General features: G+C 37.1%; 1 protein-coding gene across 1 annotated transcript in view; it reads left to right on the forward strand.

Annotated features, from left to right (window-relative positions):
* KCNT2 (potassium channel, subfamily T, member 2) overlaps window positions 1–19,351 on the forward strand; it is a 154,793-nt gene extending 135,442 nt beyond the window's left edge. Inside the window, exons 23-28 of the mRNA XM_009892872.1 lie at window positions 1,097–1,198; window positions 4,060–4,143; window positions 5,530–5,658; window positions 12,575–12,875; window positions 15,706–15,790; window positions 18,862–19,351. Coding sequence (XP_009891174.1) covers window positions 1,097–1,198; window positions 4,060–4,143; window positions 5,530–5,658; window positions 12,575–12,875; window positions 15,706–15,790; window positions 18,862–18,973 — 813 coding nt within the window. The 3' untranslated portion in view covers window positions 18,974–19,351. The remainder of the gene's footprint in view (window positions 1–1,096; window positions 1,199–4,059; window positions 4,144–5,529; window positions 5,659–12,574; window positions 12,876–15,705; window positions 15,791–18,861) is intronic.
* Window positions 19,352–20,216: the final 865 nt, after the last annotated feature.

Below are 20,216 nucleotides of genomic sequence, written 5' to 3' on the forward strand. Positions count from 1 at the left end.
AACAGTCCCAGCTCTCTCTCTGTCTTTCCTCATAGGAGAGATGCTCCAGTCCCTTGATCACCTTTAGTGGTGCTTTTCTGGACTCCCTCCAGTAGCTCCAGTTCTCCTTGTAATGGGGAGCCTAGAGTTGGGCGAGCACTCCAGGTGTGGCCTTACTAGTGCTGAGTAGAGGGGAAGGATCACCTTCCTCGACCTGCTGGCAGCACTCCTCCTAATGAGGCCCAGGACACCATTAGCCTTTGTTTCCACAAAGGCACATTGCTGGCTCACGTTCAATTTGGTGTCCACCAGGACCCTCAGGGTCTTTTCTGCCATGCTGCTTGCCAGCCAGTCTTTCCCCAGCATGTACTACAGCATATATGTGGTGGATGCAAGTGTCTCAATTCCAAGACATGTAAAATTTCTGTACTTTGAGAACACCTCTTCATGACATGTCTGAACTGAGAGCTTGATATTTCCTCTCTTCTTAAAAAATAACAAAATCACTTCCAACCTGTAGTTTTGCCCTCTGATAACTGAAGGAATAGGAAGCACATTGTGGTGTGATTCCTCTGCAAGTGAGATGTGATAAGAAAAAGGCATAACTGTAGTTTGCTTTTCTGCATCCCTTCCCCAGAAGCATCATAGCAAGAAGTTTCTACCTCAGTGCATGTCCGATCTTGTCTCACATCCTCACATTCACTGAAATACCATTTCTTTCCTTTTGCATCAGATTCTGTTCATGTTTCATGTACCTGTTCCTAGTAGACTTTCTGGACCTGAATGAGAGTCCACTGTCAGCACCAAGGAATTGGAGCAGGAATAACAAGAGCTTTGCTCTAAGCACAGTTGAAATCCCTCAATCATTTTTAAAATGATCTGGTAGAATATGCCCTTGCAATTTGAGATGTGATGATTGAAACAACATATGCATTAAACAAAATCTTTCAACCTGAACACCGTAAGTACTGAACAAAGATGCTACATATTTGTAGAAAGAAACTATATTCAGAATAAAGGGATTTTACACTTTTGACCTCTCTCAATTTGATATTTTTATCACAGTCCTTCCAAAACCAGCACTAAAAATATTTTCTATTTTTTAATACCCTAACAGAAAGAACGGGAGAAGGGATCTAATCTGGCATTTATGTTTCGACTGCCCTTTGCTGCTGGCAGGGTTTTCAGCATCAGTATGTTGGATACGCTGCTTTATCAGGTACTATGAACAATAATGTGACTTAACACAGACATGAATTGTTACCACCAATTTTACTGTACTTAGTTGTCAGATGTCCCTGTTTTCCTACATGTAATCCATTAATATGCATGTCTGTATCAGGAACAATCAAAGGTGAAAGACAATGGAGCATGTTCCATGTGACACTACTAGCTCAGTTACCAACCCAAAAACCCTGTCCTTGTATGAGTTCTGTTGTTAAACAATATAATGCTGTTTGTGAACCTCTCCACACTCAAATAAGTAGGGTAATTTGGATAAGGCCTATATAAAATACAAGTTATACAGACTAATAATGTTAGTACTCTGCAACAAAAAGGCAGTGCCCATTCCCACAAAAGTGTCTCTAACCATGAAAATCAACAGAATTACTTTTTATGAGTAATTTATCAGTCATCTGCCTTTGCTGATAGAGCAATTACTTCATCAGGTCCTGTTTCCTTACTTATGTTGTCTAGACCTCCAGATGACCAGTTATCATATCTTAGAGTAACCCATTCTTGTCCTAACAAGAAATATATGCAGTGGTTACAAAGAGACAGTGGGACAAGAAAAGGCAGCACTGAACTTTGTTGCTCAAGAATCCAGGACAGAGCTCCAAAGAATTGTTGGCAGTCAGTCAGGATAAGGGAAAGCAACAACCTCAGACAGTTGAATCAACGATATATCAGAAAATACGGGGTCAGGAGAAATGGAGGTAGTAGTTGCTGGTTTCAGGGTGGAAAAACAGGAGAATATTGCCCTTGCTTCTCAGCAATGACAACCTTTCTGCGCACCCTTATACACTGAGATGCCCAAGCAGCAGCTCCCAGCACTAGTCTTCAAGGATCTAGCTATGCAGAGTAAGCGACAATACCACTATGGCCCACGTAGTCCGCTCACCTAAGCAGCTACTTACTTTGCTTTACCTAGAAGTAGCCTCTGCATGCTTTTGTATTCAGGCACTGAATGTTCCTTCAGAGAAATTCATTTGCTTGGTAATTTGATGCATGAAAGGTGTTCTTTCACCTTAATTCTATTTCCAAATAAGTTCCCTGAAGGCAAATTGAACAAAAATAGAAAAATTCCTGGAGTTAAGCTTTTCTCAAAAAGTCATTAATATATGAAACAACTGTGTATATGGGCAGGTACCAAAAGCAGATAAGCCAACAGATGTGAAGTCATTTATCAAAATCTAGATGTTTTAGAAATAAATGTTATTTGCTTATGAAACATGTTTTTAATTATGTTGCAGAATATCAACATCACATATGGCAAAATTTTTTTAAAGAGTAGATTAAGATGCCTATATAGAAACAGATCTGTCCTCATCAACAACTACTGCGAGCACATAAGTAACTTCAATATTTTATACTTGCTTCTAGACATGATCAGTCATGCTATGACTTGACAGGGTAAAACCATTCATCAGAAAGTGTTTAAAACAACCCCCCCTACACACACTCATTCTCACTCAAATTTCACCCATTCTTTCTTCAAACTCCTATTGCTGAGGTGAACTGTCATTTTTCTATAATTATCTTTCTTATGCCAAGTTAAAAATACAATGACAGCAAGTTGTCTCTGTTCTTTTTCATGGTCCCATCCTTTTCTGTATGACTTCTTTTTCTTCTGCATACAAGGAACAGAAGACGTGACATGGGAAACAGCAGGGTTCATCTAATGCTTCCTATTTTAGGCCAAAAGAAAAGCCTTTGAATTATCTTTAGGACACTGACTGAAAAATAAAAACTTGGTCTATCAAATCCTTGTGAATACACTTGGTAATCTAATGATAATTACATAGCATAAGTGATGCAACCAAGATAACAAATAAGTGAAGGTTACAAAAAATTTTGTTCTTTTCAAGAAGATGTTTGTTGGCATTTACCCCATTACAACTGAAAAATTACCAGTACAAAAATTAAAATAGTTGAATCGCTATGTATCAAATTAAATCTGTCTAGCTTCTGAGTTTAAATAAATTCAGATGCTATAAGTCTAAAGGATTTATATAACACCTTTGTAAGTTATTTCTTTATTAAAACATATTTGCTAGCTCCATATTTGCATTAAGCCAAAAGAGCTAATTGCAAGTTGTGTTCCAACAATGCACTGAATGCTGCCCTGCTGCACCTAAGAAGAGGTGGCAATGAACAGTCCTACCACAGTTAGGGCACCCACGTGGCCCTCTGATCCCAGCAGCCCGACTCATAAGGAGGAAAAATATTTGTGATTTTAGCTGATCTAATGTCTGTTCCCGGTCTTAGCCTACACTTCTACATTTAGCTTAACTTCTACCTTTTAACCAATCAGCAAAATAATTCTATTAGCAGAGCAACAGGTCTGACCTGAGATAAGGCAGATCAACCCTTAAAAAAATAGATGGATTGGCGAAGGCAAATGACTTATTTGAATTAAAATAATAGCAGTCTCACCATAGTATTACGCACTACTCCGTTCTGCAGACCCATCTACCATACAACAGCATTTCTTTTGCACAGAAGAGTTAATTATTATAATTTCACACCTAATAAGGCTAACACCTTGCTTCCATTGGTCTTACATCTACATTTGTCTTCACTTTCATGGTGCCTCATTGTGCCTTATTCTCTTTGAATCCTGTATGTACATTGGCTGCATACGCAGAACCAAATAAGAAAAGTTATTTTATGTAAGTAGATTCAGCACAAAGAAAGGGCTAGCTATTTCTACAGTGATTAAGATACTTTAAAAGACTGATTGTAAATGCAGATGTACAATTTCTTTGAAATTCGCACATGGTGCTAGTGGTTACCTGCTCATCTGTTCATTAAAGCTTTTTTCTTTTTTTCTGTCTCTCCTGTTAAAAAATCTTGCAGTCATTTGTGAAAGATTATATGATTTCTATCACGAGACTTCTGCTGGGACTTGATACCACACCAGGATCTGGGTTTCTTTGTTCTGTAAGTTACTTAAAAAAAAACCAACCCCAAAACAATTACAGAGTACCAGAGAAGATTCTGTACTGTCTGCAAAATACCTCTACTTTCTTTGTATGACACTTCCTTTTGTGAAAGTCCGAGAAAGGCCATCTGTTTCCTTTGTCATCAGGGGAGAATACAAGAAAATCGGATAGAAAATATACCCATTTTTAGTTACTTCCACAGCAAAAAATACTCCCCCCAAGAAAACACTGTACATTCTGTAAAGCATAAAGGAAAATAGGAAAGACAGGAAAACACAAGAAAAGTGCATTTTATATGAAATAGCCCAGTTCAGCAGTGGCGGGTCAGCAACTAATTTTAAAAATTGAGTATATAAAACCCAGGAAGTACAACCTGTATTGTACAGGCTGGCTAGTGCTTACACACAATGCTGTTTCACAATAGTCGTTTCCATTATACGCAATGAAGGGCAGAACTGGATTTTACATAAAAGATATATTAAACGACTTTAGGTGTCAAAGTTTGAAAGTCATCTTTTTATTATGTAAGTCAGTATTCCCAAATGCAGAGTTTATTTTTATATCTATTTTTAATATGTATATATGTACACACACAAAAATTAAAACCATAAAATTTTATGTTTTATTAAAAAGAAACCCCACCATTCTGTTTTCTCCCACACCCATCACATCCCAGATGGCAGAGAGATGAACAGAAGTTGAGTTATTTACCAGTTGCTTTCTGGGAAACTATAAAGAATTGCAGGAGGTTGTTCTTAAAAAGGAAGTTATCAGTGATGGTTTAAGGAAGTTGTTTCAATAGAAACCAATTATGTATTTGTTGGTTAACCATTAAACTTTGTTACAGCAAATGCAAGACAGTTGAATCTCTGAAGAGGGGCTACCATATCTTGAAATAAAGCTAGTGTAATAGTAATGAAATACTTGACATTAATTTAAGACTTTCTTATGCCCAAATATTCAGCTTGCAGTCTAGTGAACAGTTATCTGGCTGCATTCAAAATACTCACGCATTCCTCAGTCTGTCCATCACGTTTCTTACTGCTGCCAATATTTAGTTCACTCTTTTATATTTTAGTCAGATACGAACACTGGGTGAAGGATTCCATAAATTTTTTTAAGTAATTTTAAAACAAGAACAGAAGTAATTTCATAAGACTGAACCATTTGCACTGCAATGTCTCCAAAACAGGGAGAGAACAAAAGAAACATTGTCTACAAACTCAATAGAAGTTCCAGATTTGTTGTGGAGCAAAGGTGCAATACTACAATATGATCATTACCAGCTAGTGTTTAGTTTTAAAAAATTTTCAAGAGTAGTATAGTGAATTAGTGATAAGCCCTCAAGAATTAAAAGTCCTCCTTCCTATTATCATTTGTTCAGATGAAAATCACAGAAGAGGATCTATGGATTAGGACATATGCCAGACTATATCAGAAACTTTGTTCTTCTACAGGAGACATTCCAATTGGAGTCTACAGGACAGAATCCCAAAAGCTTACAACATCCGAGGTATGCCAGTTTACTATGCTTTTCTTTGGATTTAATTATAGAGTGTACAACATTCCTTGGTCCTCATAAGAATGGGAGCCACTTGTTTAAAGAATATTGTGAATGCCATATCTGCAAATGCACAGAATTCCAATAATCCCCTGAAGGTCTTTCTCTTCTAATGTGTAGATGGTCACATTAACTCAGGGCTTACATTCAGCCCCAGACTTCAGGAATACCCAGACCCAGTCTACACATTGCCTCTCATTCCTGTGCTTGACTACAAAGAACTGCCCGGTTGAAAACAAGGGGCAGATCAGGCACAAACAGCTCAGACTAAGATAGCCTGAGCTTGCATGTGGTGACCAATGGCAGTATCCATTACAAGCTGTATGGCCAAGTCCTGTATCAGGTGTGACAAGAATGTCAACGTTGCATCTCAAAACTGGTGGCATTTCAGTGTTCACGTGAATTTCTAACTAGAAATGAGCAACAAGAGAATAAATTAATGTTATGAAATGTATTGTGGGATTTCTCTAAATTTAGCTGCCAAACAGTGGTAGGTTTTTGTATATATGTATTTATGTTTCTGCCATACAAATATATACATTTTTATATGTACACAATGAATGACAAAAATAGTTTTTCCTGACTATTTAACATATATTTTTTGTTTGTCCAGCTTTTATTTCTGTCATGTATAAGCCATTTGTTTATGTGACCATTAATACTGCCATCTCATTAAACCATGACTCAAATACAGCTCTAAAATGCAAATGAACTATCTTCTTTCTTCTGAAACACTCAGCCAGTTTACTGATTTCCAAGGCAATTTGTATTTTCTCTCCATATTTCAGAAAAATGTTATAAAATATTAAGCCATGTAATGCTTAACTGCAAGATTTATCTCGAAGGAAGTACAAAGATTCAGTTAAAGTTAATTTTAAAGTAGGGTTTACAAAAAGCTTTGCAAGATTCCACCAAGTTCACTACTCTCTCTCTCTGTGGACCACCAATACCTCTGCAGGTGGCTCTTACAGCTTTGCCAGTGGACTGTGCCACTGCAATAATGTCAGCTGATTTTTTAAAATATTGCAGCATTAACATAATCCATTCAAAATCATTCCTTGGAGAAGGATATAGGCAGCATCACTGCTAATAGGAAAAGAACTATAAAAGTAACACTCATCTTTTCTACATGAACTTTTTTTTGGCAGGGGAGTGGGGGGTAAACATACACACTCAAATAAGTCTTCTGAGGCAAGCTTAACTGATAAATTAAAGATCTTTCAAATGTTTTTCTGAAAACAAGGTTTGGGACCATCAGTCACTTAACTCTAAACTCACAATTTTACCAGAACATTGGGAACCTCTGGAGGCTGTACACATGCAGCTGCTCAAGTGCTTGATCAGATCAGGCCCAGGTTTAGTTTAAAATAGTTATTGATTATCTTTTACAAAGCAGCAATTTCTTAAAACATTCAGACACTGAAACCAGCCTGGAAGCCACTGTCCAATAGATAAAAGGAGTTCTACTATTACTTCCTAGCAGCTTTCGCAGGTAATCTCATGAAGAGTTTGAGTTAAATCAGGTAGAGGAAGAAGGGGGAGGAGGGGAAGAGGACGACCAGGGAAATCTAGTGAAATTTTCAAATTGTCAGGCACTGGACTAATGTGGACGAGTGTACTGTATTTATTTACTAAGTGAAGTAAAAGCATTTGTTACTCTCTTTAAAAAGCTTAAGGCTCTGACTGCAGACCCCCAGAGGTATTTTCACACTTAAATACTTAAGCAGTTTCTTGTTTAGTGGGTTAGAATTTGTGCTCTAGAGAGGGGCAGGGGAATCTTCCCTAACCTAGCTCTTCCCCAGAATACAAAAGAGCAACATCCAACATCTAGCTCTGCTTCTATGGTCTTTATGGGTAGATACCTACAAATGCAGAGATGCTGAAAGCTGTAATCTTTCTGCAAAGTGTTTATTTTGAAGTTAAAGGAATTTTCAACTAATTACACTAATAAAATAATATTAGCATGGGCTATCATTTTAGCTTTGCAATATAATAAGCCAGAAAAAACTTTAAAATATTGTTGGATGAGATCTTTGAAATGGAGGTTAGAGAAATGTAAATCGCTATTTTTCTCAGGAATTACAGACTTATAACCATAATTTGAAGGTTCCCAATTCAGAGAACCTCCAATGTGTCAGTTTGAGTTTAAACACATGTATAAAACTTAATTTGTATTGCACACACCTGGAAACTGTCAGTTAATGGTTAACTTGAGTCAGAAGAACAAAATATGTCAATATTAATACTTCCATATGTATGATTTCTCCTTTGACACCCCCTTTTTGGACTATGCAAATGAGAAGCCCTCACTTCACTCTGACAGATAAATATAATACCTTTAAAAAGAAAGCAAATTTTCAGTGACCTAGTTACTAAATAACAAGCAAATCTAGCCTGCCTCTCAATGACCTGCACCTATGACTCAAACTGTTTCCATTCCATTAAAAAAAGGAGATATGAAGTCTTTCTTACTACCTGTGTAGCTGATTTTCTGTGGTTCCTGTTAAACAGTCCATGTTTGTTTTAAATTGTCTTTTGTTTTCTTTTCCCCCTTCCTTTGTCAGTCACGAGAAACGGCTTCACAAGTAAGTATTTGCTTATTGTCTGCCTGTTTCTGGGTGTGGTGGTTTAAGCCCGGTAGGCAGTAAGCACCAGAAAGCTCACTCACTCCCTCCCAGTGGGATGGGGGAGTGAATTGGAAGGGTAAAAGTGAGACAACTTGGGGGTTGAGATAAGGACAGTTCAATAGGTAAAGCAAAAGCTGCCTGTGCACAAAGCTAAATCAGGAATTCACCCACTGCTTCCCATCGGCAGGAGGGTGTTTAGCCATTTCCAGGAAAGCAGGACTCCGTCACGCATACTTGGGAAGCCAAATACCATAATTCCACAAGTCCCCCCATTCCTTCATCTTCCTCCAGCTTTTATTGCTGAACGCAGTGCCATATGGTATGGGATATCCCATTGGACAGTAGGGGTCAGCTGCCCTGGCTGTGTTCCCTTCCCAACTTCTTGTGCACCCCCAACCTATTCACCGGCGGGGCACTGTGAGAAGCAGAAAAGGCCTTGACGCTCTAAGCACTGCTCAGCAATAACTGAAACATCCCTGTGCTATCAACACCATTTTCATCACAAATCCAAATCTTGGCCTTATACAAGCTACTATGAGGAAATTTAACTCTAACCCAGCCAAAAACAGTACACTGGGTTTGACTCTGGGACTAAAATCCTTACAAGAAACAGAACTATGCAACGGATCATCCTTGAGTAAATAAAGCTTAAAGCAACATTGCTGTGGACACAAACATCTTATTCAACATCTGAAAGCTGACGGACTGGGACTTACGAAGAAGCCCAATGGAATTTGGTCCCTACTGGGCCTGTCCCTATTGAATTCTGAAGATAACAGGTCATCTTTACAGTCTGACAAAAGCCTTGGTCCTAAACGCCTTAAATGCTTGTGGATAAAAATCCTCAAGTTTTATGATAAAAGGAATACACGTCTGTACTTACAAAGGTTCAGACCGCTGTTGGAGCAGAGAATCATTCCCAGCACCCTGGGTGCAATGAAGGGCTATTGGTATACAGAACAATAAAGTTTGTGTTTTTTTTAAACTTGCAGTTACATGAAAATAAGGCATTGCTTTGGAACAGAATAGATGAATCTGCACATTAAAACCATTTCATATTTTACACACTTAGCTCCCAAGGAACAGCAAGACAAGGGAACAGAGATCCAAGAAACTAATTGACATTTGGTGTTGTAGCACTGTTACCACCGTACTCACAGCCACCCTGACCATCTCAAATATGAACACTGGTGTGTTCGTGAATACGTTCCCATCCCTGCCATGTGTTGGCCAACCTGAGCTAGTGTTTAAATAAGGGTTTGAAACATGCTATTAAAAGCACCTTGCCCCTGCGTGTCACAGATGTCCAGCAGCACAAGCAAGCAATTGCAATCCTCTTGGCACACAGTCTGATACTTGAGATGATACTTGAATTTCACTTTAAAAAAAAACAACAAAAAACCAACCTCAAACTTAAAAAAAAAAAAGTAGTTTAAAGGCACATGTTTCTTCACTTCATGTGTGACATACAGATTTTTCCCCAGTAAAAGTAGCTGTGGTTATGTAAAGACTTAACACACTACCTTGGTATTTTCCAGAGATTTCACCATGTTTCTATTTTAAGGAATTGCAAACAAAATATGCATATAACATAAGATGCTCAATTACTGCTGTATAATAGTAGCGACACCATATCATCTGTTACGCTTCTCATACAGCAGGTTTAAAAGCTATGCAAACCCAAAATTAAATCAAAAGAAATTAAAGCAACCAAACCTCAAAATATATTAATGATAGTTATGAAAGTATTTTTAAAGAAAGTTTGAGACTAATTGAAACAGAGGGGGACACATAGAAGTACTCTGTGCTGGGGTTTTATCTTCTATGTATTAAACCGCTGCCACTAGCAGGCATGCTTTTGTGCTGCCTTTGAAAGAGGGTTTGGGTTTCTTTGGTTTTGCTTTATCTTTAAACAGTTTAATTTTTTCCTCCTGCATACAGGGAAGAACCATTCTGCACACCTTTCTCAACAGGCACCGTAAAAACTGAATAGTGATCTAAGCAAATATTTAACTTTATCACCTTCATTCATGGTTTCAACTCACGTATCCCAGAGTTTCAAAAGTTCAAGCTAAGGCTTTGATTCACAGGATCAAAAGACTTCTTCTTTTACTTGGCCTCTCCCGATTATTCTCTGGCTCAAAAAAAATTGACTTATCTTCCTGTAAAAATTAGGTTGATTGGTCTTTAACTTTCCAATGCTACTGCCAGCAAGTCCAGATGGCTGTTTTATCACGAGCTGGACAAGGAAAGCTGCCAATGCAGACATGAAGAAAGGCAAAACAAGAGCATCCTTTATACTCAGTTTGCATCAGATTGCTTCACACCAAACGGACCTTTCCCATCCATAAGTATCACCTTATCATATGGAATGTACTTTGCTTACCTTAATCCATACTATAAAATACATGCAAACCCAAAATGTTAATTTAAAATAACAAACATCATCAACAAAAAAATCAAATAATATTCCTGTATGCAGGGATTCTGGGCTCTCTCTTATGCCCTACCCAAAATAACATCAGCTGAGTCAGTAACAAAACTTCAGAAATCATGTAATTTTTCAAAAAAATGTCTTTCTATTGCAGAGTAAGCTAAAGAGCCTCAATATATTAGTGGGTCTTTGCATGAGGCTTATTGCAAAATCCTAGCCTAGAATATTAAAAATGTGATTTTACTTGAAGTGCTACAACATAAGCACATTCAGTGTTCTTTTTAATTTTGGGGTTTGATTGTTTTGTTGTTTGTTTGGGTTTTGGTGGGTTTTTTTTGGCTTTGGGGTTTTTTTTGGGTTTTTTTTGTTTTTTTTGTTTTTTTGTTTTTTTGTTTTTTTACACAGATAAAAGCTAGTCTGTGCACAAGGGAAAAAAAAATCAGTATCTTTCTCACACGGTCAGACTTAGTCACATCAAATATTATTTTATAGACTCCAGGAACCTTACCGATTCTGCATAGGAGAGGGTACTGAGCCTCTTAAAAAAAGGTTATATTAAACACTGATAAGGTCAACAGAATCTTGCTTTCAGATTTTATATTAATGGGAAAAGGCCTTAAGAGCCTCAGTAGCTCTTCAGTTAGATGTGCTTTATTCACTGGCCACTTCCAGCATATTGTGAACTCTTTCTGGTTTTGGGGATTCATACAGAGCCAGCTCCACTTTAAGTCATCTCTGTTTCATACTTCATTTGTTTATTTTAAACACTCAACACACTGAAATCAGTCACCAGTAACTTGTTAATATGACTGTGCTGATACCAGCAAGGCCTTCACTATTTCAATGTCAATAAAAGATACATTTCAAAGATGACAACAATAACTCAGGATTATAAGGAAGCAGTTTTGAAACTAGAAGCATGTTAAATGTAAAATAGACATTAAAATTTTGAAGTTATCTTTTGAAATGTTTCCGCTTATATTCCTTATGATCTTTTGGTATATGTTAGAACTCCATATGTAACCCATCCACTTGAGTTATTTCAGTACTGCTTTATACATATAGTATTGGTCATACTTTAGTGTCATGAAGGAAACATAGCAACAGAGGGCCAGATTTTGGCCCTTAAGTCTGCTTTTTTATTATTATTATATGAGTGAGAAAGCAACATCACTATGCTTTAAAGTAGGAATTAATTACCTCGTTTGCAACAGGTGGCCTGAATCACACCAAAGGCTACTGTATACATGCCTATTTTCAGACACAGAGGTGTTCCAGATACTGTGTGTGCTGGAAGGTCAAAAATGCCTGGGAATTTGAGACACAGGTAACAGGCACATTCTACCTGTGGTCTTAAAAGAGTACTCAAAACAGTGAAGCCAAAGTTGAACTATTACTTAATGAATCCACAACATACATCTAGAAAGCAGTTACAGAACTTGACTTTCTAAAAATAAGTAGACTTGGAAGAAAATGGAGAAGTCATTCAGAACACATTCTTAGATTCAGGAACGGCAGTATTGGAAGGCTAGAGTTGTTCTCAGAATCAAAATGGAATTGGACACTAAATAATGCTTAACTGCTTTTGCACCTGAGAAATGTATTTATATGATAAATGAGCTTTTTACATAACAAGTCAAAATCTAGTAAAGGGTGCCCAATTCAATAAGTACAAATAGCTGTATCCCATCAGCTCCACTGCACCCAAAACACATGTTCAACTGCACTGTTAAAAAGAGGAGAAAGCATCTTAATCTGCTTCCATTTTTTTTAAAGCCCTTAATCTCTTTGTCATTTTCCTTTCAAGTCTCAAATCTCTATCAGTGTGGAAGAATGGGAAGACACTAAAGACATCAAAGAACAGATTAGTTATCGTAGCAATCATCGTAACTCAACATCTAGTGATCAGTCTGATCATCCCTTGTTACGAAGAAAAAGTATGCAGTGGGCCCGACGGCTGAGCAGAAGAGTACCAAGGCACTCTGGTAAAACAGCCGAGAAGATAAACCAGCAGCGAATGAACCTTTACAGGAGATCAGAAAGACAGGAGCTTGCTGAACTCGTGAAAAACAGAATGAAGCATCTGGGCCTTTCTCCAGCAGGATACGGTATGATTACTATAGTACTTTAATAGAAATATTAACATTATGCAAGATGAACTCATTTTTAAGGACTGAGGGTGCCATAAACAAAATTTTAAGTTTATGATAATGGTTTTGTTTTGTTGGGGGTTTTGTTTTGTTGTTGTTTGGTTTTTTTTTTTCCTGAGAGAAACTTGCTGGAGTGTTTTTAACAACCCATTCCTATTTTCAGATGGAAAGCTCAGAAGGCAGCATGTCAGTCACATTTATATTTAGCACGCATGATATGTGTATGCAGAATATATAAACATTCCCCTGTCATTGAACAATTGTGCCATATTTCCACAAACTTGTTGAAATATAGATGAGGCAGAACTGTTGTGAAATTCACTCACATGTCAAGGTGGGGATTTTTTTGTATGTGAGGGATATTGCATTTTCCCCACAATTTTTAAAATTAACGCCAGAGCATCACATTAAAGTAATTTTTATGAAACATGTTTCACTAGAGCTTTAGATGCCATTTTTATGCATCAAGTACTTCTCCAGCAAGGCTGATGCTGGGGTTTTTTTTGTGTGTTGTTTTTTTTGTTTGGTTGGTTTGGGGTTTTTTTTGTTGTTGTTGTTGTTAGGTTTTTTTGTTAAGCTATTGAGAAGAGCTCTGTAACACTCTTTTTAATATATGTACCACAGCTGCCTGGGTTGCCTTTCCACAGTCTTGGCTCTGTAGCGTGTTATATGGAAGCTCCCAGAACTATGGGTTCTAGTTTTCCTTGAAACACCAAGAATTTCTAGATCCCTACTTATTTGTCTGCATAGTAGGTCCAAACAGGACCTCAGTGTCTTCCACTTCAGAAGCACCAACACTGGGGTTTGCATACTGAATTTTCATTTGAAGAATCCAAAATGTACTGTTTTACAAATGTGTTACTCTTCATTTTTCAACACAATTATTTTTAAATTTGACTTATCCCTAAAATATCCACTAACTGAAGGTAAATGTGGTATTTTCTGCAGAATGGATATTTTTATTTGTCCATTTTAACTACACACATTCTTAATGCAGGGTCAAAACATCTTTTGACACCAATAGCAATATACGACCCAACAGTAGTGCTTATTGTTGCTATTGATACAAAATCAACTTAATTGTGAGAGAAGGCTGCTACAGAGTACATGATTATAGTTTTGCTCAGTCTTTACAAATCAGATATGTAAATACAAGCTCTTTATCATACACCCCAACTGGATAATTGCTATTCCTGCTTTCTTTGTGGATACTATACGACTCTCTGCAGGAAGATTCAGGACTAAGTATTTTCCAGGACTGACTCAGGCCACAGGAACATTTGATCAACCACAAAGCAGTTTCATAAACTTGATTCATATTTATACTACTAACAAGAAAACTTTGTTGTATTCCTGCTTTTCTTTTAAAGTCCTAGTTAAAAGCCAACAGTAAATGTTAATGTCATTATTTAAATTTAGGAAGATTATATACCATCTGCAGAACAGCAAAATGTTGACTGGCAATGCTTCACCTAATTACATTTATCTGGGCTGATTGTGATTGATAAATTTTCATGATCACTTCCCTATTTTCTTACAGATGCACCTCATTATAAAGAAAGCTTCTACTTTTACAACCCCAGGAACACTCGCATTCTGAAGAAAAAAAAAAACAAAAAACAAACCCAAAATCTCTTAAAAAAAACAGAAACCATTTTTACACATGCCGTCAATGGGTTGTCACATTCCATCTGCCATCTCTCCATCTTCCCTCACATTCAGAAAGAAATTTCAGAAGCCTTTCACCCCCCTTCAGAGCTAGATCACTCCCCAGTTATCCCACAACATATTACACATGGAATAGAAATTTTTAAATCTCCCTGTTCTTTCAAACTAGCAGGAATCAATCATGCCAGTTAGCTCCCTGCAGAAGTTAAACATACACCTTAGTACTATCTCTCTGCATGTGTGGAGAACAATGGAAAAAAACCACCAGGAAACAAAAGTCACAGCTACTTATATATGTCCATGTATGGGGATGATCTCTAAAGCCAATTTCATATCTTCGGTGTCCTTTTTACATTGATAACCTAAAAACTTCCGAGACCTCCAAATTTAAATTCAATTAACTGTGAATTCATTTAAGCCAACTGAGGCACAACACAGTTTTGACTATGCAAGCCTCTAGCAGAGCTCTGATGTTAGCATGGTGGTACCTGTGCTTGTATAACTAGTTACAATACTTAGCATCGGTTTCACCTTACAGAAATAAGCTGTATTGTAAAACACCATTTTAGCTGTATAATTGCATCTATGGTGAGTCTATGTGGGCTTATCTAATTGTTTTCTGATAGAAGTACTTATGGCAGTGCAAATACGTGATGTAGAAAAATTACACATACTAGAAAATAACCAATATAGTGATTTTCAACCTACAGGTAATACATCAATAATACTTCATTAACAAAAGACTCAATGCCAAGTGAGAATGGAAGTCCCTACTTCCCACATACTAACATAAGCCACATAAAAGATTGATAAACTACATGGAAATCGGGTTGCATTTAGAATTGCTATGACTGAAAAAAATGCAAAAGAACATTTTTAGAACATTTAGAAAGAAATTAGGGTGTTTTGAGAGCTGATAACTCAAAAGATGCCATGTCGGATAGATCCAATTCAACTACAGTTGAGAAGAAGTTGCTGAAGTTATTTGAAGTCACATTGACACCTAACACTTTTTGACAGCTCTGAACCATCAATGATCAGATTAGTTTGTCATAAATCATATTTTTCACATTATTTTGGTAAATATAATTAATTTGCTAATTTTTTTTTTGTCCTCTAGATGCAATGAATGATCATCAGAACACCCTTTCTTACATTCTGATCAATCCTTCTCCAGATACAAGATTAGAGCTGAATGATATAGTGTAAGTTAAAGCACACCAAAAAAAAAAATAATATCATAAGACCTGCACAATTTATTGTTTGTACTTTCTGCCTGAATTTATTTTATTATCTTTCTGCTGGAAAAGAATCCCAAACTTTCCCATGCACCTGCAAAAAATTAAAATATGGAGACTTCTAAATAGACACCTAATTATACATATATGTGTATATAGTTAAAATACACACATAAATATAAAATACATATGGTTAGTAATGCTTTTACCTCCTTATTCTCTCGTCCTCCTTTTAGTCTGTGTATTTACAAGATAATCTAACCAAGTCTGCTTCACAGAATCAATATTCTCATTAAATTCTTGCTTAAAGTTTTAGCTACCCAGTCTTAATAGAAAGATCAACCCTTCAAAAAAATCAGTATTTTCTTCAAATGGGATTTTATTACATGGATTCAAAGACCATTAAAGTAAACAGCAGTCTTCCCCTGGATATCACAAAATATTCATGCTTAAGATAATTTAAATACAAATAGCAGGACCATAACACGAGAAATTTTTTCACTTGCTTACCAGGAATTTTGCAGGCTACATGGAAAAAGAAAAAAAAAAAAAAAAGAGAAAAAAAGTGAACACAAATTTTAACTATCAAGAAAGTTTTGAGAGTCAAGAATTTTAGATAATTATTTGGCATTTTCTCACACTGATGTCCGAAGTGATTGCTGTGCTAAGGTCCCGAGCTGTTTCTGCCTCTAGCCTCTCCTGCCTCTGGGATACTAACACACCCCATCTGCTCTGTGCGAAAGAAACCACCCAGCCCAGTTGTGCAAGATCCTCCACATCAGTGCTGACCCCCCTCACTGCTTTCTCACAAGAAGCAAAACTGAACTATTGGCCCTCCTGATATTAGAAGAAAATCATCATAGTTCTTTATAGCACTGTAGTATATGAAAAGCACAGCATAATATTAACTGCATCAAGCAGTTGCCTTCAGGTAATTATCATAAAATTTGTTGAAAATATTTTTAATACTATTTTCATTGTTATGGAATTCCACGGTATGATGTGTACTAATATTTAACCTCTAAATTCATATACCATTACCTAGTCTGCATTGGTGGACTAGGTTTCCTGCATTCCATTTTTCTTTCTTTGCAAAACCAAAGGTACTCAGAAATCCAATATTACATAATTTTACAGTGGTACTGAATTTGTAGTGTGCTACACATATATAGCCTGTAAATGCACGTTCTGTTACCTAGTTTGATGTATGTTCATTCCCTGATGCTTAAAGGGTGCCCCACGTCTCAGCTTAAACTCAGACTTCTTTTTTTTTTTAATAAACCTGACACAAAGAACATGATCCTTGTATCTGGATAACAGTCAATGCTTCAATAACCCAGATCATTACTCTATCTGATTATATTCTCTTGACTAGGCAGCCAGTTCACCCTCATGCAATGGGTGATTATCAGTGGAGAGGAAAGGAAGAAGGGGTTGTTTTCTTTTTACAATTCTCTTAGTTGCATATCAGATGCTATAAATAGAGGGTAATAAGTCTGAATTTAAACAAATAGATACCATGAGAAAATTATCTAGATAGGAACAGTATAAGTAGATTTCTTAACCCCGTATTTAAGTCAACTTTTCTTACACAAATAAGTTTAGGCTATTTGTAGCAACAAACTATGAGAGTGAGAAAACACTGCTGTTCTATTTTAGCGTGTACAGGAGGTGAAACATTAACAAAGTAACAGAGGCAGGTGGTGTTTCTAAATCGTGGCGATCAGATGATTCTCCTGGGTATCCACCATAAAGTCAGTGCCCCACAGACTCAGAAGCCCATGCTTTGAGGAGCCATGAACAGTCTATTACTGGATGAACTGAAAACAGATACAGTAGTTCTGTGGGAAATACGACGGTGATTTCTCATACACTTACAGAATATGTTAATTCGGTTAATCAGGATTTTCCCTTTCACATTTTGTTGAAGAATTATTCAGTCTGGGGCAAAACATTATACTGAATGGTAGAAGTTCATGGCCTGTAAAAACAGAAACTTTCTTCAGGGTCGCTGCAAAGTAATACAGCAAGTCTTGCCCATGATCTCTCTTTGGATATTTAAGCATTTTCATTTGGCTGATGAGGAGAAGATGGACAGACATGTTGCACCAAGATTTCTGAGGATATGAGAGAAAGGATCCTTTCACATTACATTTTTCTTTCTTTGCAAAATAACCCAGTCAAAACCAGGATTTGAAATAAAATTTCCAGTGGCTTCAAAAGCACTGCTCATCTTTGGACAAGTTTAAGATACTGGGATTAAATCTAGTTCTTTGTCTTCTCTTTAGGAATGTAGTGGTGCTGGAAAGCACTGATGGACAGTTCAGAACAACAAAATGTTGGTTCTGCAGCAGCACAAAGCTGCTACTGCATCAGAGCCAAAAGCTGTCTCAGATCAGATAGTTTGTCACTTTAGACAGCTGACCAAACAGTGCAGAATTTACACTTAGAAATCAATAGGAAGCTCTTGCATCATTATCCTAAGAAAAGCAAGAATTGTAAACATCTCAAACTTAGATTCAAACTCATGAGGCATTTTCCTTGCATATTTGGATCTACTCAAAGTTCTAAGAATAAGGGTCCATCTCCAGACTGTCAGCCTACACCAAAGTTATCAACATCATACTTTTTATTTATTGAGCACAGTGACAAGAATTATCGTTGTTTTCTCGCAAAATTCTTTTACAAATGACTCTGTGGACTGCTTGTCCCTTCTTTAAGGCATAATGAATAAAGGAGATGCATAAAGAAATACAGAGTTACAGGCAAAGGAGATGTCAGTCAAAATTAAGGTTGAGCTGTGCCTAGTACATACAGATGATATCTAGGCAGACAAAATGTGAAAAGCTTTATTACTAGCATCTAAAGTGAGTGATATCACCCAAGCATCCAGGTTACCCAACAGGAACTACACTAAGCACCATCAAAATCAGTCCCCAAGTCTTCCTTAGACCTTTTCAACATTACAACTGTATGCACTTATTTTATCCTTGTTCACGCCAAGTCTTTTTAATAAAAGTTATAATTTCTTTTTATAGATACTTGATCCGACCTGATCCATTGGCTTATGTTCCAAATACTGCACCCAGCCGAAAAGACAGCTTCTGCAATACAGTGGGACAAGACACCAGGGAGGAAACACAACTTTGATATGTAACTCATCACAAAATTAAGAGACAATTTTATACACATGTTGTTTCCAATAACCATTTTGAAAACTGAGTGGTACATTTTATGCAGATTTTGGAAACAAAATGACAGTGGGTAAGTGACCAAATTTAGAAATGCGGTGTCTAGAAACTTTGATTTAAGGGATTGTTAGGCTTGTGGCCTGTTCAATATGGTAGTTGAACTTTGTCAGCTTAACAGAATTATGACACCTGTTACTATTTAACCAATATGAACAAACGATTTAAAAAGTGACAGATTCCATCATGTGTTTTGCTTAGATGCTTCTAAGCGTATATATCAAGGTGACAGAATGTCAGCGACTAAGCTTCTGACCTACGTCAGTAAAGATTACCTGATGCCCATAGAGAGACCATGCAGAATTTGTAGTAGAAAATATATTAATACCTAAAGCTGCCAACGAGGCTTTGTGTGTCAAGAATCCAGCACTTGAAGTAATTTGCAATCTCAGCCTGTCACCCACTTGTATTAGGGCAGGCTAGTTTCAGTCCCATTTTAGCCTCCAGGACTTGAGTGTTAGTTCTCTGGGTTTACACACATCAGGTTGAATGACACAGCCTAGTCACACCGTAGAGGTTGAGATCTGAGGCAAATCCACTGAAAGATTAGCTCAGAGGAGCACACCTGGAGGAAAGTCCCTATCATCTCACACAGGCAGCCCCCCTGCATTTGCAAAAACTGGGAAGGTACCATCTGTGTGAAGCTGCAAACAATGGTAGCTCAGGTGAAATATAACCCTTTTAACCTTAGTGAGTTTGTTAGTAGAAGCCTGAATAGGTTATGATACAAAAGTGAGAGCATCCCTCTAGGGAATGATTCATACCACAAGTCCTTCCCATTTCCATTAATATGCCAGAACCGCAACTGTTCAAAGTATGTACGTGCCGGGTCATTCAGATTACACAAATGTGATACATTTTCATATGAAATTATGTATCACATTGGAAATTAAAGAACTTTATAGCCCATTCCATAAAACGAATGTAGTACCACAATATGTGAAAAGGCACCATGGATTTGAAGACTCCATTTTAGCAGGAAAGCATCTGCTAGTGTATGAAACATCTGAAGCTGCTACAGAATCTCCAGTCTACACATACAAGAATGTCACGATTGGTCAAGCTTGCTACAGAATTAAGCATAACAACAACATTCTTGCTTTACCATGTGTCACAAAGGGGGAAAAGCATGCTTAAGGTAAAAA

This window comes from Charadrius vociferus, unplaced genomic scaffold, assembly GCF_000708025.1.
Source record: "Charadrius vociferus isolate BGI_N301 unplaced genomic scaffold, ASM70802v2 scaffold39, whole genome shotgun sequence".
Classification (NCBI taxonomy): Eukaryota; Metazoa; Chordata; class Aves; order Charadriiformes; family Charadriidae; genus Charadrius; species Charadrius vociferus.